General features: G+C 48.0%; 1 protein-coding gene across 1 annotated transcript in view; it reads right to left on the reverse strand.

Moving 5' to 3' along the window:
• Positions 1–4,014: 4,014 nt before the first annotated feature.
• Positions 4,015–27,836, reverse strand: part of LOC149327261 (dermonecrotic toxin SPH-like) — an 80,259-nt gene continuing 56,437 nt past the window's right edge. The window contains exons 6-7 of the mRNA XM_089563992.1: positions 17,013–17,253; positions 4,015–4,201 (exon numbers count right to left, since the gene is read on the reverse strand). Of these exons, the coding sequence (XP_089420118.1) occupies positions 4,075–4,201; positions 17,013–17,253 (368 nt within the window). The 3' untranslated portion in view covers positions 4,015–4,074. The remainder of the gene's footprint in view (positions 4,202–17,012; positions 17,254–27,836) is intronic.

Genomic DNA, 27,836 nt, shown 5'->3' on the forward strand with positions numbered 1-27,836 from the left:
GATGGTTGCGTTCTACAGGCAATTCATCCCGCGCTGTTCGGAGCTTGCAAGGCCGCTGAACCTGCTGTTGCGTAAAGGCTCGAAGTGGGTCTGGGGCAAGGAACAGAGTGACGCATTTGTTGCCTTGGCTCGCGCGATAGCGAATACCGCTAGTCTGCGCCTCCCCGACCTGAACAAGCAGTTTGTCTTGCAGACAGACGCTAGTGACTACGGTGTTGGAGCTGTTTTGTTGCAGGAACACGAGGGCAAACTGCGCCCTGTCGCGTTCGCTAGTCGCACGCTCACATCGGCGGAGCGGAATTACTCCGTGACCGAAAAAGAATGCCTGGCGATCATGTTCGCATTGTCGAAGTTCGACATGTACCTAGACGGAGCGGTCTTCACCGTGCAGACAGATCATCAGGCATTGTCTTGGTTAAAGAGGCTCAAGAACCCCGCAGGCAGACTCGCGAGATGGGCGCTGACGTTGCAACGTTACGCGCACGCCATCGAGTACCGCCGGGGCAGCTTGAACAAGGTGGCCGATGCTTTATCGCGCGCACCATGGAATGCTGGCGGAAGCGCTTCAGAGGCGCAGCCCAGCTTTGTAAAAAGCGGCGTCACCGCTGTTGGAGAGGAGGAGAGGGCGGACGGGAGTGTCGCGCCCTGTTTGGAGAGAGAGGAGACGGACAAAGGTCCCGCACTGTGCTGTGAGAGAAGGGAAACACAGCAGCTCGTGGCGGCGACCGCTCGCCTGCCTAGGAGCGAGGCAGAAAGAAATCTGTCTTGGGGAGTAGCGGTCAGTAGAGAAGAGCTGATCGAGGCCCAGAAAGCAGACGGTCTTTGCCAGCGGGTGCTGAAGGAGCTTGCGAGCAGCGCAGCTTGCACCGGGAACGCTGAGGGCAAGTACGACGCGTATCTGCTGGGCGATGATGGCTTGCTGCTCCGCTATATTCCCCAACTTGACGAGGAAGCGGCGATAGCATCCCCTTTCCGAGTCGTGGTCCCGAGAAGGTTGCGGAAACGGTTCCTGCAGTACTTCCATGACTCAGCGCTGGCAGGCCATGGCAGCGGCAGTAAGACTTACGACAAGTTATGCCGTGTCGCGACCTGGCCAGGCATGAGAAAAGATGTGCTGGGATACGCCCGTACCTGCCCGGTATGCCAGGTAGCCAAGCCGCGGGCGGGCAAGCCCGCTGGCATGATGAAGGCGGTAGTTAGCAACTACCCGTGGCAAGTGGTCGCGTGCGATATCATGGGACCCCTCCCTCGGTCCGCACGCGGAAACCAATTCATCCTGGTAATAACGGACCACTATTCCAAGTGGGTTGAGGTTTTCCCCCTTAGGAAGCTTGTGTCGGAACGAATTTGGGAAAAACTGTTGGAGACTTTCACTCGTTTCGGTTTCCCTTCCGACCTGATTACAGACAATGCTTCGTATTTCACAAGCAAAGTCTTTGTAGACTCCTGTCGGGCGCTTCAAATCCGCCACAGGAGAACGAGTCCCTACCACGCTCAGAGCAACATAACCGAGCGGGTGAATCGAAATCTGAAGAGCATGCTGGTCGCGACGACCGAGCAGCACAGAGATTGGGACGCGCGGCTGTCCGAACTGGCGTTCGCTACAAGGACAACCGTGAACAGGTCAGTGGGTATTACACCCGCTTACTTGAATTTTGGGAGAGAGATCGCTTTTCCGCTTGAGAATGCCCTACTCGACGCGGCGGGGCCCGCGCCCCCTCCGCTTTCGCAGTACGCGGCAAGGCTCCGGGAGCGCTTGGAGGCAGCTCAGCGCGCAGCCCGCGAAAACCTCGATGTGGCGCGCATGGAGCAGGCGGATCAGTACAACAAAGGTCGCCGTCACGTCGTTTTCAACACGGGCGACCTAGTACTCAAGAGAACGCACCCACTTAGTAACGCAGCGCGCGGTTTCGCCGCGTCGCTAGCGCACAAGTGGGCTGGGCCGTACGAAGTTACGGCACGGACTACGCCGCTCACCTACCAGTTGCGGTTGTTGACAAACGGCGAAACCGCCGGTCCGGTGCATGTCGCTGATTTGAAGGCTTTCCACCTTCGCAAGGACGATGGCTGCGAAGCGGTGGAAAATCAGCGCGATACGGCGATCTCACCCCCGGGAGGACGAGCAGGTAGCGGTGCGGTTTGCAACCGACGCTACAACCTGAGGACCAGGTAGCACCCGTGTCTCTCGATCAATTATCACTCGCAGTGCTCTCGCCCTCTCAGTATGTCTTCTAGGAAGCTCCAGCGGACCGACGCCCGTGGCTCGGACTCCAGAAGGCAAGGCAGACCACCGTCGAACGGTGGCCGCCATCAAGGCGCGCCACCCGGCTGGCGGCAGGAGCCGCGCGAGTGGCGCAGGTTCCACGGCCGCGGTGGCCCCCACCGCCCGCCAAACCACATGCCTAACCACTGGAGAGCACCTCCCAGTGGTGCAGGCCAACGCAAGAGGGCCAGTGTCGACCAGGCGCAGGGCCCCCCTCAGCACCCAGCCGGCGCTTCGGCCGCCGAGCAGCCGCAACCCAAGCGGCCCAGGGTCCTGCGGCACGTGGCCACCTGGACCACGGTCGCCAACGGAGCGGCCATCTCTTACTGCGCGCGGTCCAGGTGGCGGGACCAGGCGCAGCCCCTTCGCGGCGGAAAAGCGCTTGGCGGCTGCAGCGCCTTCCCCCGCTGCGCCACTGCAGAGGGGCGCCCGGAGGAGGCGGCCCTCCGCATCCTCCAGTCCAGCCGCCCAGACCTGCTGTCCCCGGCGGCCGAGGAGCTTTGGAGGGCGCTGCCGGCAGGGCCCCCAGCGGAGCCAGGCGCCTCGCTCCCCCAGGCGGCTCGTGAGGAGCCCGTCCAGCCAGCGGTGAGCGGCCCCCCGGCGAGCACCCCTCCCCCCTGCGACGACTCTATGGACCCGGACCCGGAGGTCGTCGAACGCCTACTGGCGGACCCCGGGACGGACGTTTGAGGGGGGGGGGAGATGTAGGGTCTGCTCGCGGGCAAGTCAAATCCCGCGCCGCTCACCGCGGGTAGTCTGGAACCCTTCTTCCCGAGTGGTGGGGCGGGGGGAGAGAGGCGAGGAGAAAGCCTTTATAAGGCGAGACCGGAGAGGCTCGCGTCTCTCGCTCCTGGACCAGCCCTGCCGAACGGACCACCTGACCCAGCTACCACGACGACGACCGGCCCCCCTGATGTGAGAATAAACCCTTTGTACAAAGTCCTGCCTCGAGTGACTGCCTGTGCGTCCCCGCGCAGAGGAATTGCCCACAACTTTCAGCTATAAAAAAGACCGAAACGGGTAATTTCAATCTTGTTGCACACCAAAGGTCGTTATAGCTTCGGGCTTCTTGTGTAGACTGCTGCTTAAACAAAAATCCGCGTGAGAAGAAACTTACCTAATATAATGAAGCTTGATTCTAGGTATTTCTTTTGCCCCGGTAATTTACGTTACGAGATAGCATCAGAGGCAACCTTAATGCGAACGGGATACCTTTACCTTAAGATCAGGAGAAAAAAAGTATTAGTTTGTTCAGGCCAAGCACACTTACAACTTTGTAAGGCCTACGCACTGTTTTTTCTCTCTGCCTTCAAAGTAAAAATTTTTGAGCTAGGCATTGGGCTACGTGAGCGAAATAATTGAGCATGACGGCTGAACGAAATACCCATAGCTAACCGCTTGATTCCTTTATTCCGCACCGTCATTGTTATTAACGGCTAAGTTACCATCACATCAAGCAACACCTATTTGTCCTGATGGCCGACAAGAGGTAGCTTTCAAATAATTATCGCTACAACGCAACACACGAGGACGACACGGGTACAGAGACACGGCGCAATGTTTATGTATTCTTCTCGTAGTCGTCTTTTGCGCTGTAGCGAAGATGACAAGTCAACTTGCCCACGCTTTTTACTTGTAACTTTCTAATCGCTGAAGATTTGACGCCGTTCAAGGCGGCCTGCTGGAAATTTACTGTGGCTCTACGCATAGGCACTCCACGTATGACGTAAAGTTGTCGTGCGTGCTTTACCGAGGAGTTTATTTATTCTGTTCCTGATGCTTCCAACGGAGCACTGTTTAGAATACAGTGCTCAAGGGATTCGCTGCCACGGATCGTCATCGCTTGTTGCAAGTCTGTAGGTGCTGGAAAACTGATCTTCGGCGAGAACCTTGAATACGTTGGCTGGTTTATTGGTTATGATGCCGTCGACGCGGTTTCTGCGAAGAAAAAGGGAAACAAACATAAACATTCATGTTTCACTGCTTAAGGCACACAGTAACAGGCATGATCTGTGCGTCACTTCGGCAACGCTGTAACTTATTAGGCATGGCAAATGCCTTTATTTGGTACTAAATTAAGACCTTTTACAACAGGTATTGCCAGCACTGATTAAGAACAAGTGGAAATTAATTGTGGAATGTTTTTATACACTATATTTCACTTAAGTGCGGCGAAAATTTTCTTTGCTTGCAAACTGTGTAGTTTGGAAGGGATGCACACAACGTGTGCGGTGAAACTTCACTCTTAACTCGCAATAACAAGAATAAAAGTGAACTGAAACCGTGCGCCGTTCAGACAACTGTACAAACCTGCGGGCTTTTGTGCGCGATTTTTCCATCCGGTGTGCTTCCCCCGCGCGTACTGACCTCTGAACTTTCTTGAACATCTTGTGGTTTTGGACACTGAAGTTCCCTGCGTGTGTGTGTTAGCACCGGGCGACGTCAGTCGCCGTAATATACCTTTGTTTTTGTACAGGGACGGACGTCCCTTTTTGATCGAGGATTCAATAGACTTCTCTTAAAACCTGCAGTTAATAGGTTCTTCGTAAATTGACAGTGGAGGTGTGATAAGAACCCACCGATGCCACAGTTTACTGCCCGTCCCGACTTTTTCTGGGTACAAGTATGCCGACTCCTTGAGGGGATGCACGGATCGCATTACAAATGATGTGAATTGTGAAAATGCCTTTTTACTGCAATTCAGTAGCACGTCAACGAATCTCGCATAGTCCAAAATTTCCATACTTTCCCACTACAACTTGCTCCGTAGCACAGATATAACTTTTTTCACTTAAAGTGCACTCATTTTCCCTATAGCTCCCACCCCCCGGAAAAACTATACGCTAGGCTAGCGAAAGTTCTAAACACAGCTGCGTTTTCTGCAATCAGTAAAGCGTTGTGACATATAGAACGAAGAAATACATGTAAGTGATCGTTCAGCTAATATATGACCCGAGCTGCGGGCAGGGAACAGCCTTGAAGCACAATGATGAAGGTTAAGAGACTGGACAATAAGCAATGTGACTTCTATTTTGATTTCCTAGTACTTGTCATTACGCAAAGAAATATATTTGAATTTTGCCTTCATGAAAATGTGGCAGCTGCGGCTGGAGTTTCACCTGCTTGTTCGGGGTCTGCAGCGGAACGATGGATGGTTGTGAAAAACATTTATGGGAAATTAAGTTTTTTTACAGAAAGGTGATTGGGGTAGGACCCTATTGGCCCTTTCCCCTTACAATACTGGGTGGAGCCCCTATTCCGGCGCCCCATTGGCAAGCAACGCCGCCTGCGTTCGTTGAACCAAAGCCTTTTGGGTCTTTAGGTCCTGACAGCCGAGCAAGGCCGCCTCCCAGTCCTCTCTGGTGGGGTTGGGGTGGGGGGGGATAGATGGGTTTGATTGACACGCCCAAACCATGTGGAAGGTGTCAGCCACCTCCCCACAGAACTGGCACGCGCCATCAAAGGATGTATTGAAATGTTTAAGCACCGCCGGGCACAGTACAGTGTTAGGAGGGGCTCGTCAACGCGATCCAGACCCTTACAAGGGGCCGGGTAGGGCCGGTGCTCCTCCTTGTAATAATCTGTGATTTGTTTGAATGTAAGGGCCAGATTGTCTGATTGGGAGTACCCTTCCAAGGACAGGGAGATAGCCAGGGGAGAGAGTGCGCGGGCGGCCTGATCGGCCTGTTCGTTTCCCTGGAGTCCCTGGTGACCGGGGGCCCAAATCAGGTTCCGTGGAGTTGGATCTTCGCATCGACAGCTATATTCCAGTATGCGCCAGGAAAGCGGGGGAGCCCAGCCCAACTCGTAGTTCCGACAGGCCCCTCGCGAGTCGGTGATGATGTGTTTTGACTTGGGACTCGTGAGAGCCAGAGTAATGGCAATCTCCTCAGCGTGTGTTGCGTTGTAGGCTTTGAAAGTGAGCCCGTTAACTGTGTTTGTGTTGTGTACGACTGCGGCCGTGTACCACCCCCCGTGGTGTGGGCCGGCAACGTCCATGTAATACACGTGTTCTTGGTTACTATAGTATCATGCCAACGCTTCCGCGCGCGTCTGGCTACGACAGCTATGGTCTTCTCTGGACATGTTGCGGGGAAGGGGTCGGACCCGGAGGGCGCGTCTCCAGGGTTCTGGCACTCTCTCCCTTTCCTCAATGTGGTAGTCATGTTTGATGTGTAGCCGGTCCAAGAGGCGGCTACCTGACGTGGACTGTGCAAGACGCGTGTATTGGTTGACTAAGTGGGCTTCTCGAAGCTCCTGAAATGTGTTCACCACGCCCAAGGCCAGAAGCCTCTGGTTGGACATGGTGACCGGGAGATCGAGAGCCCGCTTGATGACTTTCCGCAGGATGACTTCCAGTTGGTCATCATCGTGTTTGCGCAGGTGCAAGTAGGGAGTTGAGTAGAGGATTCTACTCGTTACGAAAGCATGGGCAAGCCGCAGTGCATCCTTGCTTCGTAATCCGCCCCGCTTGTTGGAGACCCGGCGGACCATGCGGCCCACCTGGTCCCCCACCGTGCGAAGTTTGGCTAGGGTGGTGTCGACTCTGCGTTGGTGGTGTATGAAGAGGCCAAGGATGCGGATCTCCTTGGCCTCCCGGATCGGTCCCGAGGGTAGACTGATGCGAAGCAGTGTTGTGTCCCAAGAGGAGGGACGTAAGTGCACAAATTCTGATTTAGCTGGGGCGCACTGGAGTCCGCAGTCGGCCGCGTAATCGTCGACTAGGGTCGCCGCTGCTTGCAGGCAGGCCTCCATGTGGCCCAGGTTACCTTGCTTGGCCCAGATTGTAATGTCATCCGCATAAAGAGCGTAATGTATCCCGGGCAGAGAAGACAATTTGGATGGAAGATGAAGAATTGCCAAATTGAAGAGCAGGTGAGACAGGACCGCGTCTTGAGGTGTTCCCCTCGAGCCGATGGTGTATGGCCCGTGTTCCGCATCTTGTATGCGAGTATAGGCTTGACGGTCTGTAAGAAATTATCTTATGTAATTGAATGTTTTGTGGCCACAGTTGGTGTTACTGAGGTGGTCCAGGATTACTTCATGTTTGATGTTGTCGAATGCGCCTTTAAGATCCAAGGCCAGGACCACCTTGTCGTTGTGGGGACATTCTACGCGATCTAAAATGTCGCGGTGGAGCTGCAGAAGTATATCCTGTGCTGACTTGTGAGGACGAAAACCGAACATAGTGTCCGCGAAAATGTGCTGCGTTTCGAGATAATCGGAGAGTCTGTCACGCACCATCGTCTCATTCAGCTTGCCGACACAAGACGTGAGGGAGATGGGGCGAAGGTTCTCCACATCAATAGGTTTGCCGGCCTTCGGAATGAAGGTCACGAGAGCCGATTTCCAATCGAGAGGGAGAGGAGTCTCTCCGTTCCAAATTCTCTTGATGTATTTGAGGAGCGCGGCGTATGCTGCGTCGGGAAGGTTGGCCAACAGCTTGACCGTAACCTTGTCGCGCCCGGGTCCAGTGCGCCGCTTCATTTTGCTTAAGGCTGCCCGGAGGTCGTGGAGTTGGAAAGACTTGTCCAGCTCCGTGTTCTCTTCGCCTGCATACGAGTACGCCGCCTGCCGGGGGTCCTTAGTGGTGCACAGGTATGGATCCCTGAGCGTGTGCGCTAGCTGTTTTGTCGTTCCTGTAAAGTTGTGCAATGCCCTATGTAAGTGGCGTTGGGTTTCCGTGTGTGTTTGTATTGGATCGATGAGCGCGCGGAATAGGCGCCACGTGTTGCGGCCAGACATCTGGCGCGCTGCCGCGTTGCACCGGTCCACCCAGTTAGTGTCGGCTAGCTGAGTAGCATATTCCGCTGCCTGTTGTGTGAGTTCGAGGATGCGTTTCTTTAGGCGTCTGTTATGTTTCTGTTTCTTCCATCGTTTGTTGATGCTGCGACGGGCCTCCCAAAGGTGGAGAAGGTGGTTATCCACGTCTGTTTGTGTTTCTGTGAGCTGTATCTGCTTATCGTGTTGTGTGAGTGTAGACGTGAGCGATCTGGACCAGGTGTCGTATCCCGACTGGAGGGGGTCTACGATGGGTAGAGAGGTGCGGAAAGTCGTCCAGTCCGGGACACGAGCTTGTGTTAGTGGGCGTTTCAGGGGACGCATGTAAATGGTTGTGTTGATTATACAGTGATCACTACCCAAAGTGTCCTCTGTATTCAGCCAGTCGGCATGGTGTATGTTGAATTGAATTGAATTGAATTTATTTTTCCAGAACAACTGGAAGGATTTCCAGGCAAAAAGCTGCTTTCGCAGCTTGACTCGGCCCGGAAAACCGTTACATACAGTGGCTTAGACATTTAAGGTGATTGAAATAAACATAAACAAGGTACAACAAAAGGAGAACAAAAGTGCACACTATTTGAATACAAACAATAAAATACACTTACAATGAAATATACATACATTAAAGCAGAGTACACACATCAAGTTGTATAAAATGATCAAAAATTTTAGAACATAGTGCATCTAGAGAATCAGAAATACGTAATGAGTGCAAAAAAACAAAAACAAAAAACATCACACATCAACAAAATACCGTCGCAATTTTTGAATCTGAAATCTGTGGTATGTTTATATTTGCTAAGTACATGCGTAAGATTGTGTTGCAGTGTTTGTAGTTTATAATTAATCCTAAAATGAGGAACAAACCAAGTATCCGTGCAGCGGGTATTAGCTGAGGTATGTTTAGTTTTTGTGGACGCTGTTTCTGTAATAAAGGCCTTGTAAGAGCTATTAGAAAAATAAAACAAACGTAACATCCGGAAGTCGTACATGTGGTCAATGCTGATGATGTTATATAATGGAAAGAGAATGTTTGTTGGGGATAAGTAGTGTGCAATTGCGATGTGACGAAGGGTTTTCTTTTGGAGGCGCAGAATCATCGCGATATTTGCTTTCGTAGCGGTTGCCCATATTAAACTGCAATAATTAATATGAGATTCGAAGAGTGCATAATAAATTTGTCGCTTAACCTTTGAGGGTAGCAGCGTGCGGCATCGTGACAGTGCTCCTGTTGTCGCAGCGAGCTTTTTATAGATGTTATAAACCTGCGTATCCCAGCTAAGATTAACTGAGAAAACTACTCCCAGAATTTTATGCTCATGCACAATTTCAATCTCAATATCAGCATATCTAATTGCGTGTTGAATTTTAAGTGGTTTATTTTTTGCCCGGAAGATAATTGCTTTTGTTTTTGCTGCATTAATATTTATCTTGTTGCGCTGCGACCAGAGCAAGAGCTTATCAAGCACATCATTGCATTTTAATACTAATTTGGGTACACTTTGGCCAGACAATAACATTGTGCTGTCATCTGCATATATTATGAACTTCGCCGTTTGGTCCAGTGTAACAATATCATTTATATATAAATTAAATAATAAAGGCCCCAAAACACTTCCTTGTGGTACGCCATGAGTAACCATTAAAAAGTTTGACTCTTCCGTATCGACGCATACACACTGTTTTTACCACTGTGATATGATCGAAACAGTTCCAGTGGTATGCCCCGAATTCCGTAGAGTGAAAGCTTATGCAGTAGTATATCATGATTAAGACAATTAAAAGCTTTCGTGAAGTCAATAAATAAAGCTAAAGTATAATTGTTATTTTCTATATTTTCTAGTATATTTTCTTTCAGAGTCAATAGGACTGTCTCGGTTGATCTATTTTTCTGAAATCCATGTTGAGCATTGGTTAGCACATTGTGCTTATCTAGAAAAAGAATTACTCGATCATAGATTAATTTCTCTAGCCCCTTTGAAAATATTGGGAGGACAGATATTGGCCTGTAATTTGAAACCAAATTTTTATCGCCTCCTTTATGAACTGCAGTTAATCTAGCTTTCTTCATGGCAATTGGAATTATGCCCGTTTCAAGGACCAAGTTATTGATATCAGTTAGAGCAGGAAGAATATGCTCCAAAACATATTTAACAGGCTTTTATTTGGATATTGTCTACATCTAATGCTGCACTGTTATTCAAATGCATAAATTTTGTGTAGACCTCTGATTCATTAGTTGGGTGCAAAAACAAACTTTCAGGAACGCTATGAATAGCCATATCCAAACTTACTGGGTTAGTTTCTCTTGGTACAGATTTGATAAAATGTTCATTAAAAAGTTCCGCGAGTGCCTTTCCAGTCAATTCGGAGTTGTTAAATGTTAATCTGTTTGACTCTGTGTTCTTCGTTCCGCGACCTAAGACCTTGTTTACTACTTTCCAAACGATATTCGGGCTTTTTCGCGCGATATCAGTGAATAATTCCTGGAAGTACACTTTCTTGGCCCGCCTCAATTCGGCATTCAACCTGTTTCTGGCTGCTTTAAAACTGTCTAGGTCGGCAGGTGAGCGCGTGCGCAGAAAAGCATGATAAAGAGCATTGCGTGTAAATGTGAGGTCCGGGCAAGTATCTCGTTGAATCGAATTGTCGACACGTGTTGGGTTGGCGGGGTCAGTGTGTAAAGTGAGTCCAAGTGTGGAAAGAAGTTTCACAAGCTTCCTCCCACCTCTGTCCTCCCGGGGGTACCCCCATAGCCTGCTCGGGGTGTTGAAATCCCCGACGATATGAAAGGGACCCCTTCCAGCCATCTGCATAGCTTGGGTGAAAATTTCATTGAACGTGACGTTCTTAAGTTTAGGTGGGCAGTAAATGTTTAGAATGTGTACAGGTGGGTCAGACTTCTTTAGAGGCAGCACTGACACCATCGTGAATGGGAAAGGCGGTGTTGTGGGGAGCGTGACCTCCTGCGCAGTATACTGCTTATGAACAAGTATACATGTCTGCGGGTTGTGTTGAAAGGAACGGTGGAGGCACATAGAAAAAAATTAAAAGTCGCGTGTGTCGACTCTTTGGTTACATGCATAGCTTATAATTTGTTAATCAGTTTTCTCATGAGAGAGGATTGCGATAAAGTTGATGTAGAGTGAAGAATTATTTTGATGTAGAGTATATACTTGCGCGGAACAGGTCAGTCTGATCAAAAATGTCAGTTTTCAAAGGATTAAACAGGGACTCCTAGAATACTGCCTGCCTCCACCGATTTGTCTGAGCCATGCTACTGAGTATTCAACGACTCTAGAAAGGTAGGAAGGGGCTTTGAAAGAGCAGAAACGCGGCACCTGACCTGAGCAGTATAGATCCTTTCGGGTGTATACTTACCTACCACCTTCCTATGATTAAGAAAAGTAACTCCACCCTGCAGCCCCAGCGGAAGCTGGAGAAGTCACAGGGTTAGTGTTCAAGCACATGGAGCAGTAGAGGGCAATGGGAGACTCTGGATCCCGCCTGGCGCGCAATACGAAACCGAACCCGGCAATCTTTACCCAACAACGTTACCGAGTGATGCTAACCTGGCCGAGCGGCTGGACGGTGTATCTGCCACGAAATGCTATGTAATACGGTTTTGGGGATGTAAAGCCACTACAGGGAGCGCGAGGTGTTTCCAACGCACGGGGCGAAAAAAAAAAAAAAGAACTTTCCCGAACATTTGAGCGGACTTGGCGAAGCGAGGTGTGCGCTGACAGATTTTCGAGAGCTCCAGTGCTGTCGAGAATACAGTGGGACGGAGACGTAGCCTAACTGCAATGCGGCGCCTCTCCCTCTCACCGCTCTCGCCCATTTCTGCAAGATTTGAACTACCTTATTGAAGAGCGTGTCGTATTTTGTTATGCTGTTCTAGGTCTGGTTTCACGCCGCAATGTAGACAGGCCCAGGCTTTCGACAAGCCGTGTAGAGTGAGTCTCGGACTGAAGCGTTTTTTTTTTTGTGCCAGCTTTGGTAGCCAAGGAGTTCTTTGTCAGGTTTCGCGCACCGAAGTATACCGCCCCCGGGTTTCGGCACGCCATGTAGAGCGAGCTGGGAGCTGTAGTGTTGCTGTTGCGACAGCTTTGATAGGTGAGTGCGTAGTCCCTGTGTATTCAGAGTGAATTTGTTTTTTTGTACAGTTTTGTTTAAGGGTTATAGAGGGTCTGTTCTGAAAGTAGTAGGACTGGTTTTTTCCTGGACGAGCGGGCTAACGAGAGCCGGTCTGCGCGTGCAGAATCGTTTAAGGGGGATATTGGGAATGCTGGGGAAAATCGGCAGTCGGCTCCCGGCCGTTGAAGAGAGCAGGTCGCTTAGATTGTGAACCCCTGTCGAAACGTCTCGTCACGCAGAATCATGGAGCGTTTACGGGATCATCGATGCGCGATTAATTTTCTGTAAACCTTCGTCACACGGGCAAAGAGACTCACGACATGATTAAGGAGGCCTACGGTGACGCTGCCATGGGTAGATCAGGTGTTTTTGAGTGGCACAAGCTGTTCCGAGAAGGTAAGGAAAGAGTGGAGGAAGACGACCGCTCCAGATGCCCTTCGACCAGCAAGACCAACGAAAATGTGTAGCGAGTGAAACATTTACTCAACAGTGATCGTAGGATGAGTATCAGAGTGATAGCTGATGACTTGAGCATTCCTCAAACTCAAGTTTTTGAGATCGTGACAGAAAACCTAGCCATGAGGAAAGCGTGCGCGAAGTTGGTGCCGGGAGTGTTGCCAGAGAAGCAAAAGGCCAACCGGAAAGCGATCTGCGAGGTTCTTCTTCATCATGTGAATGAGTATCCCGATTTTTTGTCCAGCACAAGGCGGCAACGCTGCCTCAGACCCCCGACAGCACCGACTTGGCCCTGCGAGGCTTTTTTCTATTGCCGAGAATAAAATTGACGCTCAAGGGAAAACATCACGGATCAGTAGAGGCGGTTCAACAGGCCGTGACGAGGGAGCTAAACAGCATTCCGGTCCAGGAGTTCCTGCAGGCGTTCCAAAACTGAAAAACTCTTTGGCAGCAGCGTGTAGCTGCGGAAGGGTGCTACTTTGAAAAATTCGGATCGTTTGTGCTATTCTCATGAATAAATTTTATTTAAAAAAATGAGTCCTACTACTTTCAGAACAGACCCTGTACAAGTCCAGTTGCTCTGTACATCCGAGTGTAATCGTCCTTCTCTCGTCTGGCTGTCTGCTTCGAAACCAAGGCAAAAAAAACGAGCTCGTCGAAGGAAGCGAGGAGTGAAGAAGCAAGAACGTATCATCTTTCCTGCCGCAGTCACTACAGCATTTGGCGATCACCGACACTCCGAAAAACCAAGTCTGTTACTGAAAAGATAGCGAGATAGTGGAGATAGCCAGCACGACGCGGCTAAAGACATGTACACATGACAGTCAGCTCACCTGAGGCCCGCTCATTACGTGTTCATACGCCACTAAAACTGGCCTTGATCCGAGAACGTCAAGATGCGACGGACCAAAAGAGCGCACGACGCGCTAGGTGTACCACAGTTGTCAGCTTACTTTAAAGCGTCTAGCAACACTGGTCGAACTGGTTTTTCCTCCCGACCCATGATTGTGCGATGAAAGAAAAACTTTACTGAACTGCAAAGGAAGTCCTGCAGAGCGGGTGCGGCCCTTTCTCGAATTCCTCAATTGCCTGGGCCGTATGGCAGGCGCAGTTGCCAGAGCTAGCGCATGCATCTTCGCGGGCAGCTTCTAATCCCCACAAGGGGAGAGGCACTTGAGCTTCCTTGCTTGATCATTACTAATCTTTGCGGGCTGCCGCTAATTCCCGCCAGGGAAGAGGTACCTGCGCTTCCTTGCTTGACCATTCCTCATCTACGCGGGCTGCCGCTAATTCCCACCAGGGAAGAGGCACCCGAGCTTCCTCGCTTGACCACTCCTTATCTTCGTGGGGTACCGCTAATTCCCGCGATGGAAGAGGCACCTGAGGTTCCTTGCTTGACCAGACCGCGGGCCGACAGCGCGCCTCTCAATGTCGTGACGCATGAACACGCGATGTGCGAGCCGCAGAAGAACGTACCGTCGTGTGAACCGTCCTTAACCATCCTCGATTGGCGAATGCCGAGCCGGACATCGAGACAGCCGTGACAGAAGCTGCCGCACACTTCGAAACTCAGGAGACGCTCCCCGGCGCGTTTGGTGTGTTCAGCCGACCGAATTGCATATGTAATGCGAAGGTCTTGACGGGGCACGTAGGCACCTGGCTGGACGGCGCTGCAGCCACGGTGTTTGACGCTACGGCGTGCGTAGATGCAGCCGAGATGCTGTCACACGGCACGTGCGGATCGGATCGCGAGTGCGAACAGACCCAGGTCAGAAAGGCAGACGGTGCGGTAGACACCGTACCAATTCTGCTGATAGAGAACCCCGCGCGTAGTGAGGCACCTGAGGCACTGCCCGGCACGCTTTGCGGACCGCGCAGAAAGCGCGAGACGGTAATGCAGGCGACACCCGTAAACGGGTCCGTGCAAGGCGAAGCAGCGGAAATCATCGCACACGATGACACCGCCGGACTCAGACTGAGCGAAGAGTATCGGTTGAGCGAGAGGGCCACCCAGACCGCAATTATGAACGGCGAGCTATGCGCCAGATACGAAACTAACGAGAAGAATGAGGACATATTGAGCACATCGAATACTGTGGGTGAGGTGGTGGTACACAGTGGACTCGTAAAAGAGCACCCCGGATGCAGCAACAAGTCAGATGGTTGGAGCCAACGCGTGCCAGGAAGGCATCCAAACTGCAAGAGCTAAGAGTTCAGTGCCATCACAGTTGAGTCGTCAGAGACCCTCACGTGCAATGCTATCGCTGAGACCCTCCACATCACGCTTAGGGAGGCGATGACGAGCCGACAGTTGCTAGCAAGCGTGCTAAGCGGTGCAGCTTCCTCGACTCGACGCACCTGCCCGACACATGCGGAAATTTCCTCGGGCCTGTGTCATGCTACGCCGGCAACCGTGAACGTTTCCGCTTGCTTGTGCTTTCTTCTGTCTATGGTCGAGTGCAGCAAACGAACTGCGATGCGTTCCGGGTAAACTGCACTGAAAACGACTTCACTAACTGGGACTTGCCGTCAGAGTGGTACATGTCGCGAAAGCGCAACACAAGAGCTATGTACGCGGACTGCCGGCGTGTAGGCTGTTTGTGTTTAAGTTTGTTGGGTAAAACAGCTGGGCAATCTTCTTGTGGTGGCGCGTGTAAGGCCGCTATAGCGAGAGCGAGGCGTTTGCACAGCGGGCGCCGATAAAAGAAGAAGAAGAGAACTCTACAGAACAATCCCGAGACGCGCGCGGCTGTAAGAGCATCCCAGCGCAAAGGCAAGGACTTCCTACCCCACCGTGCCCTACCCGCGCGAATTTGGCGAAGCGTGGCGCGCACGCAGATTTTCGAAAGAATTCCTGCGCTCTCAAGAACAAAGGGAAAGGGTTACGTTGCTTAGCGTGTGCTGCGACGCCTCCTCTCCGTCACAGCGCAATCGCATCTTGTTATTCTGCTCTAGTTTATGCTCCGAGAACTATTTTCTCGCACACAGTGAGTGCGCCGTAAAATTGTATGTATTATTTAATAACTTTCGCCTTTTTTTGCTGTGGTCATACTTATGCTGACGATCGCAACGTGCATCTCTTCACAACTTCAATGTATTGCGTGGTCATCGTGCAATGTCTTGGCGTGGAATTTTTTTTTAAAGCAGTGGAAACTTCTACTGCAATACGAGCGCCATGACCTATACTTTCATAAAAGGTTCGCAAGCATTTTTATGGCTAGATGCGGCTCGCAGTGCCAGGTGTAATGTAAGTTTTCAACACACAACACAACGTCCACCTCATAACGTATTTTCTTGTGAAACAGCGCAGACCAACGCGCCCATCAGTTTTTGTTCGTCATAACGTGTGTGTTTGGGAATATCGTCATGTGGAACATCATAGCGCTTGTTAAGGCAGCGTAGTACACACACCAAAAAATCATTGCAACTTTTCTTCTCTTCAGCGACATATAAGACATTAGTATGAATGCACCAGCAGATCGTAGTCTCCTATAAGTGTAAAATAACTCATAATTCAATTTATTCTTGCGCGCTGTGTCTGCTTCGATTTTAACCAGCCAACGATGGCTTTGAGGGCAAGGCTCAGTACACATCATGTTAAGCATGAGAAGATTTTAACATGAGAACTGCTTCTTCATTCGTTGTCATTATGAATATTGGGAAGGGCTTTCTGAAGCGATATCGTTGCTTGGATTGATAAACCGGCGATTTTATCTCAGTTTCTTTGTTGGTACGCTTGCATAGCTCCTTCAAACGCTTTACATCAGAGCCATTTCCCGACGGTCAAAATCTAAACCGAAACGTCACAAGAGAAGTAATTAAATTATTATTTTTCCCGTTGTAAGCAAATACCACTTGGTTATTCATGCATAACAATGTCTCAGGCATCATTACAAAGAAAACACACTTGACAAAGTGTGTGCGGACAATTTTATAAGCAAGCGCTATACCAAACCTCTACAAAAAGTGAACGCCGCTTCTTTTTGCACCCTGTTGCTTCTACAAAGCATTTTTCCTCATTTTAGTCAAAAAGTCATATTTTTTATGCATTGCTGATGGCTACAGGCTAGCTTCTGCTCATTTAAATGCTTATTTTCTACTTCACATTAAACTCCTATCTATATAGTAGCGCTTGGATGCTGTCTTGTTACCGCTTATTGAAAATGTCATACAATTTGCAGTATTTAGACAATATCTGGCAAACTGTTTGGGCTCTCTCAACGCCAAGGATGTCTGCAGAACAGAAGACAGTCCGGCTGCTATTGCTATCTTAAGCAATGCAGCCTCGCATTTTGGAACGTCATTGGTAAACTATATAAAGCATTCGACCAAGCCATGACATCTACCAATAAGCTATAAAAAAACAGCGCACCTGAGGTATCGGTGGATGGTTGCAGTGTCATCGACGGTCCAGACATAAGCCTTGTCCACGTAGTTTCGGGTGGAGCTGTCTGTAGTTCGCCGTTTAGTCACAAAGAACATCCGAAGGGACGGGTAGATCTTCATCAAGCAGTTGGCTGTTCCGTCACCCTGCCATCTGTGTCGGTCGATGCCCAAGTCCTTGTACGTGTCGGCTATATTGTCGAGCAAGTTGTAGCCTCCTACGTCGAAGCCTGCGCATGGATTAAATTGTATTTTTGTTCATGGCAATGCCTAATGCACATGACGAACGCGATATAAATTTTAAATATTTGTAAATTGTTATCTTTGCCTTCAAAAATCATAGTCAACATGAAAAGGCTAATTTCCGATTATACGACTGGCGGTTTTCTTTGCAGTGAGCGGAAAAAAAGAGGCCAGAAAAAAGTAAGTTTCATATGCCATGTCTGTCCGCTTCTAGCGAGAGAAGCGTTTTGTACTCTCGGCTAAAATTTAGCCTACAGAGCTCTTTTTCTATATCCAGAAATCAACTAATCAAGCCAGAAAATATCTGTCAGGTGCATAACTTAACTTTGAGAAGTTTCGGTCACTAAATTATATTCAGACAAACTTTACCCCAACAATTCTTCATACTAAGAAGTCAAAGGGGCAATAATCATCCTTTAAAGTTTAAAGTCATAACACCAAGCAGGCCTGAGCCCAATCCCTGTACTGTACATAATGGGCGGAACATCGGAGAATTGACATCAGGCAGAACAGTGTCGAACTCATAAAAGCACGCGGAAGCAGGTACGCTGAAATTGCACTGAATACACCTCCATCCACACAGTGTTCTCAGTAAAAATAATTCTGTCGTTTTTATTGCGCATTTATCCCTGAAAAAACGTGATTTAAGATATTTCCCGCCGCACGTTCGAAATTGGTGACTTAAACTTTGAAAGAAATTTTATGAACAACGTTTTGAAGTGAAAGGCCGTCTAGTATAGTGTCTTGGATCTGCGCCCTAAAAGCTACAGCGAAGCACCTAGTTTCCTTAGGACCAAGGCCAATGGTATTGAGTTCGCTTTTAAATTTGTGCACCCTTTTGGAGTTTTCAGTACAAGTAAGAGAGATTTAGCATAGCGCGCACCGTAACCGCTACCGCTACTCTTTACCGTGTGTTGTAAGTGTTTACGTGTTGCCTGTTCCCGAACCGGTAGATATGAAGGTAGTAGTGACGGCGAGCGGTGCGCGGTAAGCGGCCAAGCAGGCTGAACGCACTATGCTAACCCTTAGCGAAAAATAGGATATGCTTAAAATGCATTTCAAACATATTGTAATAATATCATATTTATTTCGCATTTTTTGTCCCTATGCTTAAACTGCAATACGAATGTTTTCTAAGTACACTACGAATAATATTTTTAATGTTCTTTAAAATACATATCATATTTATAATGCATTAAAGATATACTAAAATATACATTAAATACATTAGATTCCATTAGAAATACACTAAAATATACATGTAATTCATTGAAAAAATATTCACTTCTAGTTAAAAAAGGTCTGCTGGTCGGCTTCACAGAATCAGACGTGTTAATGCTTCAACTGAAGAACAAATTCCACAAGCGAAGTTACCAATCACGGTGTACATCAGATTATAAGGTCACGTGACGGCTTCGGAATGGCAAAGATACTACACAGAAAATCATGACGGAAGTTGCGCACCAAACAACAAAATGCTCTGACACGCGCTGTTGTTGTTGTGACTGAGAGAAGGATGAAAAGGAAATTGCACGGTCCTGCCTACTGGCTCGAGCCAAGCCACCACCGCTGCCACGTGCAGATAGAGGAGAGTTAAAGATGATACTTGGCTTGCCTTATATATACCCACCGAAAGCGACCCACTATCTTGCCCGGTGAGGCGTTTTTTTGAGCAAAGAATGTGGTCCGAAAAATTACCCTAGAAGTGCCCTACCGGTCGTGTTCGAATCGGGAGGCGATCTAGAACAGAATTGCTAGTCCAAACTTGCGTCAGAAATAGGTCAGAAGTGAAAAAGTCGACCAACAGATACACGGGTGCCTAAGGGATCCGGTCGGCCTTGCCGGTCGTGGTCCTTTTAGCTGGCATATTCGGGCCCGGAAATACCCAAGGCGCCTTTGCCGGTATCATGCTATCACGTTCTCCGCACGTAGTGCAAATAAGTGGTGATTACCTTCCTGCTAGTAGTTACCATAAACGAAAACACTTGAGAACAGAAAAGGCTTGGGCAGGTTGGTAATTCATTGCAAAACGGTAATCATAGCGCGGGAAAAACGCAGGCGTTATCGTCCCGTATCGTCTTTGTCCTGCGTTGTTCCCGCGCTATGGTTACTGTGTTGCAACGAAAGGACGACAGGAAAAGGAGAGTTTTCACTGTTTCCTGAAACGTCATTTCGAGCTCTAGTTTGTTCCACCGTAGCTTGAAGAGTGATGCAAATATGTTTACGCGGACTGCCGATTTGTTCGAATCGAAGTATACTTGGACGGATTAATTGCGTATTTACGAAGTATGCTTTAAAAACATTGCCAACACCAAAATGTGATTTCGAGCATTATGTTGTTCAAAGGCAGCTCGAAGTGTGTTGCAAATATGCTAATGCGGACTGCCAGTTTGCTAGAATTTAAGCATTCTTTGGCCGAATTAATTGCGTATTTACGGAAGTACACTTCAAATACATTGGCAACGCGCAAATGGCATTTCCCGAAACACGATTTTGAGCACTCGACTGTTCAACGGCAGCTGGAAGTGTGCTGCAAATACGTTTAAAGGGACTGCCTGTTTTTTAGAATTGTGGTATGCTTTGGATGAATTTTATTATTTATTTATTTATTTAGAACATACTGCGGACACTGAGTCCAAGCAGGGTGGGCGAAGAAGTCAATCAAACGGCAAAAAAGGCAACAGTTCAAAAAAAGAACAACACAATACAGCAATAATTGGTTAAAACTCATGAGACAATGGTTTAACTAGCTGATTCCAGTCTGTTGTTGTGCGTGGAAAGAACGAAAACTTGTGTCTGTTCTAGCGAATATAGGGGTTAGAGAAGTGGGATGGTGTTGACGAGTTTGTCTGGTTGGTGCCGGCGTTAAGTATGATGAGGGATCCAAACCAAGTTTGTTATCTAATAAGAGAGAAATCAATTCTAACCTAAGCTTTCTTCTCCGATGTTCAAGTAGTTCAATTTTACTAATCTCCATTAAACTGGTTGGGGCGTCAGTCCTTGCATATTTATTAAAAATACACCTGACGGCTCTGCTCTGTATTCTTTCCAGATTTTTTGCGTTAAATTTAGTAAACGGGTCCCACACTATGCATGCATATTCCAGTTTAGGTCCAATTATTGAAGAATAACAAAGTAGCTTAAAGTTAGAAGGAGCATTTTTTTAGTTTATGTCTTAAGCAACACAGTTTTCCAAATGCAGCAGAGCAGATATTGTTTATGTGCAAGTTCCACGATAGATTGCTACTAATGGTTACTCCTAGGTATTTGTAGTTGGATACTTGTTGAAGAGAGAGAGAGCCTAATTTATATGTGTGGCTATGACGTACGGTTTTTCGGGTTATCGGCATATAAACACATTTATCAGCATTCAGAATCATGCCCCATAGGTTGCACCATTCCAAAACATTGTTCAAAGCTCTGTCCAGGTCACATTGACCTTCCTTATTTGTAACTTCTCGGTATAGAACGCAATCTTCAGCGAACAATCAATTATGCACTGGTGGGTTAACAACTCGAGCAATATCATTCACATACAAAAGAAAAAGCAGAGGGCCCAAAACACTTCGCTGGGGAACACCGGATTAAACTTGAAGAGAGCCCGAACGTCGTCCACCCACTTCAACAAACTTTTTGCGGTCTTTTAAGTATGCAGTAATCCATGTTACTAAAATATCAGGAATGCCAGTTTTTTTTTTTCATTGTAAAAATTAGTTTATCATGAGAAACTTTGTCAAATGCCTTGCTAAAATCCGGAAATATTGCATCGATTTGGCCTTTATTATCTATACAGGAAGCAAATGAATTTATTACTGTAATTAGCTGTGTTACCGTCGAGAATCCATTTCTGAACCCGTGCTGGAAGCTAGTTAGCACGCGATTTTTTTCCAAAAATTCATTCATACAGTGTGCAACTATATGTTCTAATAGCTTACAGCATGGGGACGTCAATGATATGGGACGGTAGTTGTGCAAGAGAAGACGGTCTCCTTTTTTATAAACGGGAACAATTCGGGCTGTCCTCCAGTCACCAGGTATTTTACTATTGACATTGAAGCGCGAAACATTATGACAAGGAATTTAGGCAGAGTTTCGGCATAGCGTCGCAGAAATGCGTTTGGAATGTTGTCAGGGCCACATGATGTTTTGGTTTTCAGGTTCAGCAACGTGGAAAAGACACCAGGGTAAGTAATAAAATTCACTTCGGCGAGATAATGCACTCGGCTGTTGTCGGTACATGTGCTCGGGGCAGAAAAGACACTTTGAAAATAACTACTAAAATGCTGAGCAATAGCCTTTGGATCACATAACGTAGTGTTGTCCACCAAAATTTGTGTGACTGCTTTCTTTTTTTCACAAATATAATTCCAAAACTTACTTGGCTTGGTTTTTACAAAATTTTGAAGGAGTGTGTTGAAGAAATAATCTTTTAAATCACGTAAGGCACGTGCTAGGTTGTCCAGTAATTCCTTGAGCACATCAGGATCTGCGCGTTTCTTCTTGTGTCGTTTTACCCTTCGCCTCAATTGAATTATATTGCGTGTCATCCATGGTGTTTCATTTCTTGCTTTTGTGTGACTGTTTGGTACAAAAGTATTGATGCAATACAAACAGATTTTTTGAAACTGTACCAGAGTGCGCAGACATCGGCGTCATCGAAATCAACAAGGCAAGTTTCCAGATGTTCAATGACAGACGCGTCATTGGCACGCGAATAATCTTTAAAGTAACGTGAAGATGAGTGTTTGTTTTTTGTTTGCTGTGCTATAGAAAATGAAGCACTAACCAAGTGGTGGTCAGACAGGCCTTGTTCCACAGAGACAGTGAAATTCACAATGTCGCGAGGTACAAACAGCAAATATAACATCGAATTCGTGGAACCGACTTAACGGGTTGGTTCCTGAACTATTTGGGTCAGGTTGTGGGTAAGCATTATTTTAAACAATATGCTGGCTTGCTTTGTGCAAGCACCGAGACACTCACGAAGTTCCCAATCCACACCTGGCAAGTTGAAGTCACCGATCAATAAAATTTTACTGTTTTGGTACTGTAAGAGATGGTCTTCAATTGAATTAATTTCATATTTCCGAAAATACACTTTCAATACACTGACAAGATGCTAAAACTGCATACATATACGTTTATAAAGACTGCCCGTTTTTTAGAATTGAAGCATACTTTGGATGATGTAATTTCATATTTTATAAAGTACACTTTTATTACATTGACAAGATGCTAAAACTGCATACATATTTTCTCACGTACTTGAAAAGTGCTCGAAGTATGCTTTAAGTAAGGTATTTTTGGCATAGTTTCAGAATATATTTCGAATACCAAGCATGAAATTTCAGGAGCGCATTTCCTACATATTTTTAGTGCATTCATGAATACAAAATATGTTTAAAATACAATTTAAATAGCCCACCGTATATTCCAAGCGCATTAGTTTTTGCTAAGGGAAAAGTGCTTAATCTCATCTGTTCAGCTAACTTCCTGCCGCCCTCTGCTACGTTTGCCTTCTCTTGCAAACCATTCCGTTGCCCTTAAGGACCACCGGATATTTTGCTTTCGCATCACATGCCCAACCAAGCCCAATTTGTTCAGCTTGATTTCGACTTGGATGTCATTAATCCGCGTTTGTTCCCTCACCCGCTCTGCCCGCTTCCGATCCCTTAACGTATACCTAATATTTTTCTTTCCATAGCTCGCTGCGTTGTCCTTAAATTATGCTGAACCATCTTGTTAGCTTCCACGTTTCTGCCCCATAGATAAGTACCGATAAGATACAGCTGTTGTATACTTTTTTCTTGACGGATATTGGTAAACTGCCATTCATGATCTAAGAGAACCTGCCATATGCGCTCCGCCCCAGTCTTGTTCTTCTGGTTACTTCCCTCTAATGATCCGGACCAGCGGTCAACCTCATTGACTCGTAGAGTCGGGGACAAAAGCCTCCCGACAACGTGTTCCTCAAACGAAGTTTATAGCTCTACTATCATACAGCGGCTGGAGACCGCTCTTGTGGAAATGAAAGAACAAAAATTTAACTTTTATCTCCCCAAGTGTGGTCTCAGCCACCGATTAATAGCAGAGCTATCGGCTTCGTTAGATGAACACGTGGTCCGGAGACTTTTGTCCCCGACTGTACGTTCGAGCGCGGCCTAACCTGCTCCCCTTTCAAATCAGAACTCTTTCTTTACCGCCCCAGGCCGCACGACCCCGAAAACCCTCCCATATCACTTACGGTACGAAACCACCCTATTCCCCTAGTCTCAAAGATTCGCAGCCTGGGCCTCGTCCTCGATTCCCGCGGCGCGCACGGCGACAGCATCCAAGCTCTTCAGACCCAACCCAGCAAGTTACCCTCTCTAATCCGGTGCGTTGCGAAGCGGCGCGCACACCTTCGAGAACGGAACACTCTCCACCTCACCCAAGCCTATATGACGAGCCGCACTGCGTACTCATCCCCCTACCTCCCCCTAAAGCATTCGGAGCGGAACCGCATCAACGCGCTCCTCAGGAGCTGCACGAAGGTCGTCCTCCGCCTACCCCCCAGCATCTCTACTTCCCGGCTCGACAAAGTCGGTACCCACAACACGTTTCAGGAGCTTGCAGAAACCACTCTAACAGCACAGCGGAATAGCCTGTCGGGTACCGCGGCAGGCCGCAATCTACTGTACCAGAAAGGCGTCACGCCAATCACCCATCCTACCGAAGAGGCCCCCCTTCCTCCAGACCTACTCTTCCATCTGATCATCCATCCCATCCCTAAGAACATGCACAGCGAGCACGACAGAGATCGCAGGGCACCTCGCGCCAAAGCCCTGCACAAGCTGTACGGAGCTGCACCCCACCTGCCCCGTAAGCCTTATCCGGACCCCAGCAGTCGCACGCCTCACGGTTAACGAAGAGGTCCACTCCCTCGCCCCAGGTCTCACTTTCCGGGCAGGAGTTGGACCCCATCTACCATCACAGGAACGTCTGCTTACCTTCAGAGATATCCTTGCCAACTACCGAGATACCGGGCGCGTTTAAGCATCGCCGGCTCCCTCCCTAACCCTAACCCAGTCTTCCCTCTGGCGTCGACTCCAGACCCGTACTGCTCCCTACACTATTCGTCTCCATACCCGCTACCGCGAACAGTTACTGTCCATACTTAGCAGCGCAAAAAAACGAGGGCCAAAGTGAACGTGGAGACACAACACAAGCGCAGACTATCAACAGAATTTTTATTCAGGAAAGGGAAGCTTTTCAAAGGTGTTAGAAAATACAAAATTGAAACACAACAACCACTACCACGCGTGCAAGGAAAGCATGACAAGTCATTCCTGCGTGAAAACGAACATAACAGGATAACAAGTGTAATCACATCAAGCCAACCCTCCGTACTGTATGTTCATACTCAAGAACCTGCGCAGAAAAGGAACCTCCTGTTCCTGCAGGCTGACCGATGGTGATGCGGCACACGCGTCTCCTTCTTTTTTACTCAAGTAAGCTTCCATCAGTTCCCGGCAAACCTTATCTCTGTGCCTGAACAAGATGTTTGTCCTATCAAGGTGGGGAAAGCAGTTTTTGCAACCCCTGCAATGCAAGGAGAGGTTGGAAGACACAGCACCTTTCAATGATCTCCGGTGTTCCGCTAAACGCTCATTGATACACCGACCGGTCTGGCCGATGTAATTCCTACCACAGGAAAGCGGAATGCGATATACAACACCTGTGCCACAATCTGTGATACTTCTTCTGTGGGCTATCGTACAACTGTCCCTCCGGCGGACACCACCATGCGCAAGCTTTTTTCGCACAGCACTGCACACACCAGCAAGCTTATTCCTCGCGCTGTAAACAACGTTTACCCCATACCTCGCCCCCACTTTTTTAGGCGATGTGAAATACCGTGGACATAGGGAATTCCTACCGATCGTTTTTTCCTCGCATCCTCTGTCATGATGACCTCTGGCCTACCGGTCCTGGCCAAGATCCTTTCCGTGACTCTAGCCAGAGTGTGATCAGGAAAACCTGCTTCCTTAAGCCGGCGTATGTGTGCCAGGAAGATTGATTCAACCTTGTGGCGGCAAGATTTTTAGAGAAGGAGGCTTTTAGGCATGAACTAGCAATGCCGGCCTTTACCAACTTCGAATGACCCGACCTGTGGTTGAGGAGGGGCTTTTCCGTCCGTGGGCGATACTCCCAGCACACCCCGCTTGCATGGCAACCGATCCTCAGGTCTAGGAACTGGATGGAGCCTGTCTGCAGTAATTCAAAGGTGAACTTCAGACCGTCGCCCCTTTCCTTGAATACCTTGACGACGTCCGGGATAACCCTGGGGGAACTATCTTTTAGGAACTATCTTTTTGCTGGTGTGTGCAGTGCTGTGCGAAAAAAGCTTGAGCATGGTGGTGTCCGCCGGAGGGACAGTTGTACGATAGCCCACAGAAAAAGGATCACAGATTGTGACACAGGTGTTGTATATCGCATTCCGCTTTCCTGTGGTAGGAATTACATCGGCCAGACCGGTCGGTGTATCAATGAGCGTTTAGCGGAACACCGGAGATCATTGAAAGGTGCTGTGTCTTCCAACCTCTCCTTGCATTGCAGGGGTTGCAGAAACTGCTTTCCCCACCTTGATAGGACAAACATCTTGTTCAGGCACAGAGATAAGGTTTGCCGGGAACTGATGGAAGCTTACTTGATTAAAAAAGAAGGAGACGCGTGTGCCGCATCACCATCGGTCAGCCTGCAGGAACAGGAGGTTCCTTTTCTGCGCAGGTTCTTGAGTATGAACATACAGTACGGAGGGTTGGCTTGATGTGATTACACTTGTTATCCTGTTGTTATGTTCGTTTTCACGCAGGAATGACTTGTCATGCTTTCCTTGCACGCGTGGTAGTGGTTGTTGTGTTTCAATTTTGTATTTTGTAACGCCTTTCAAAAGCTTCCCTTTCCTGAATAAAAATTCAGTTGATAGTCTGCGCTTGTGTTGTGTCTCCTCGTTCGCTTTGGTCCTCGTTTTTTTGCGCTGCTAAGTATGAATCCTCACCAACTAGCCCAACTTTCTGTACTTGTTAGTTACTGTCCTCCTGTAAGCTCTGCGGGAAACCGGGAGAAATTATTCACACCCTCCTCACATGCCCTACCTTCCAACACTGTTCATTCCTAACCACGGCGGAGTCGTACTGGGAGATTCTTCTGGCCAGCTCGGCTGCTGCTGACCAGCGCGGTATAATTACCGACGCCTTGAAGCCGATCGCCCTTCAAGGCTGTCCCTTGCCCTTTAACGGCAGCCTTCTAAGGGTTGCCTCGCGCCACGTACGGGCTGGCAGTCTTTGCCCTCTCTGAATTTCTTGGCAATGAACGTTTCCACCACTACCACTGCCTGCCCTAAGTAGACATATTCTGTTACTACTTCCAGAGCCCCGCTACCAACAGCGAACTGCTGTTCCCTTGCTAGACTGTGCGCTGCTATTTATTTGTTCAAGACATGTACCAACACGCCAAATTTTCCACGTTAGTCAAGTTCATTTATAGTTCAGCGCCGTCCTTGTTGTCTCGTCTAGTCCTCGTCTCGTTGCGCTGCTCTTTATTTTTAGAACATTACTTTGGTTTTCTGCATTACTTTGGTTTAGCCCCACCGTTCTGCTCTGCCTGTATAGCTCATTGAGCATGCTTTGCAGTTGACGCCTATAGTGATTTAGCAGGGTAATGACATCAGGGAATCGCAAATTAGTTAGGTATTCTCCTTCATCATTAACTGTTATCCCCAACTGTTCCTATTTCAGGCCCCGGAATACCTCCTGTCATTGCAACATGGTAACTAACCGATATAGAGCAGCCGCGAGTTTTCATCAGTGCACGTCTCAAAAAGAATTACAGCGCTTATTTCCACCTTCTGTAAACATTACATTTGGAAGATCGATTTTAATCTTCAAACGTTGCTGCTCTAGGGTCATTAATGAAAATGCAACCGTGCTGCCATGTACTGTGTCACAGGAACACTCACTAATTTTCGCTAACTATAATTGTGTAACCCGAAAGTTATTTTTAAAGCACCTGAAAAGCCATTTCCAGTTTACAAAATCATTTGCGCGTTAGCTTTAAATAAGTCTTTTTAAATATAATTATCATACTAGGGAAGCCATATCATGTCTTCCGCGTTTAAAGGAATAACTGCTGCCGAGGTGTGAGCGACATTTTGCAGATCTGGTTTACCTACTGCTGTTCGACAAAATCTGTTATTCTAAGTCATTTATTTGTCAGCGAAAAGCTGTTTAAGGGACATAAAATGGGATAGCGTTAGTGTAACCTTTGCACAAATAAGAAGAAGAAGACTAAGAAGCACGCGATGAGCTTCATAAAACAGTGGTGCACTTAGGAGTGAAAGCTAGATAAATAAACCAAAGTCAAGAGAAACCTTGAATCGTGTCTCTGACACGCATTTAGCACTTAGGAGTGAAAACTAAATAAATAAAGCAAAGTCAACAGAAACATTGAATCGTGTCTCTGGCACGCATTTAGTTTCGGTATACATAATGCTCATCTAACGCAGAAACCTTACAAGAGGCATAGCATA

This window comes from Amblyomma mixtum, chromosome 10 (genome assembly GCF_055824585.1).
Source record: "Amblyomma mixtum isolate Tamu chromosome 10, ASM5582458v1, whole genome shotgun sequence".
NCBI lineage: Eukaryota > Metazoa > Arthropoda > Arachnida > Ixodida > Ixodidae > Amblyomma > Amblyomma mixtum.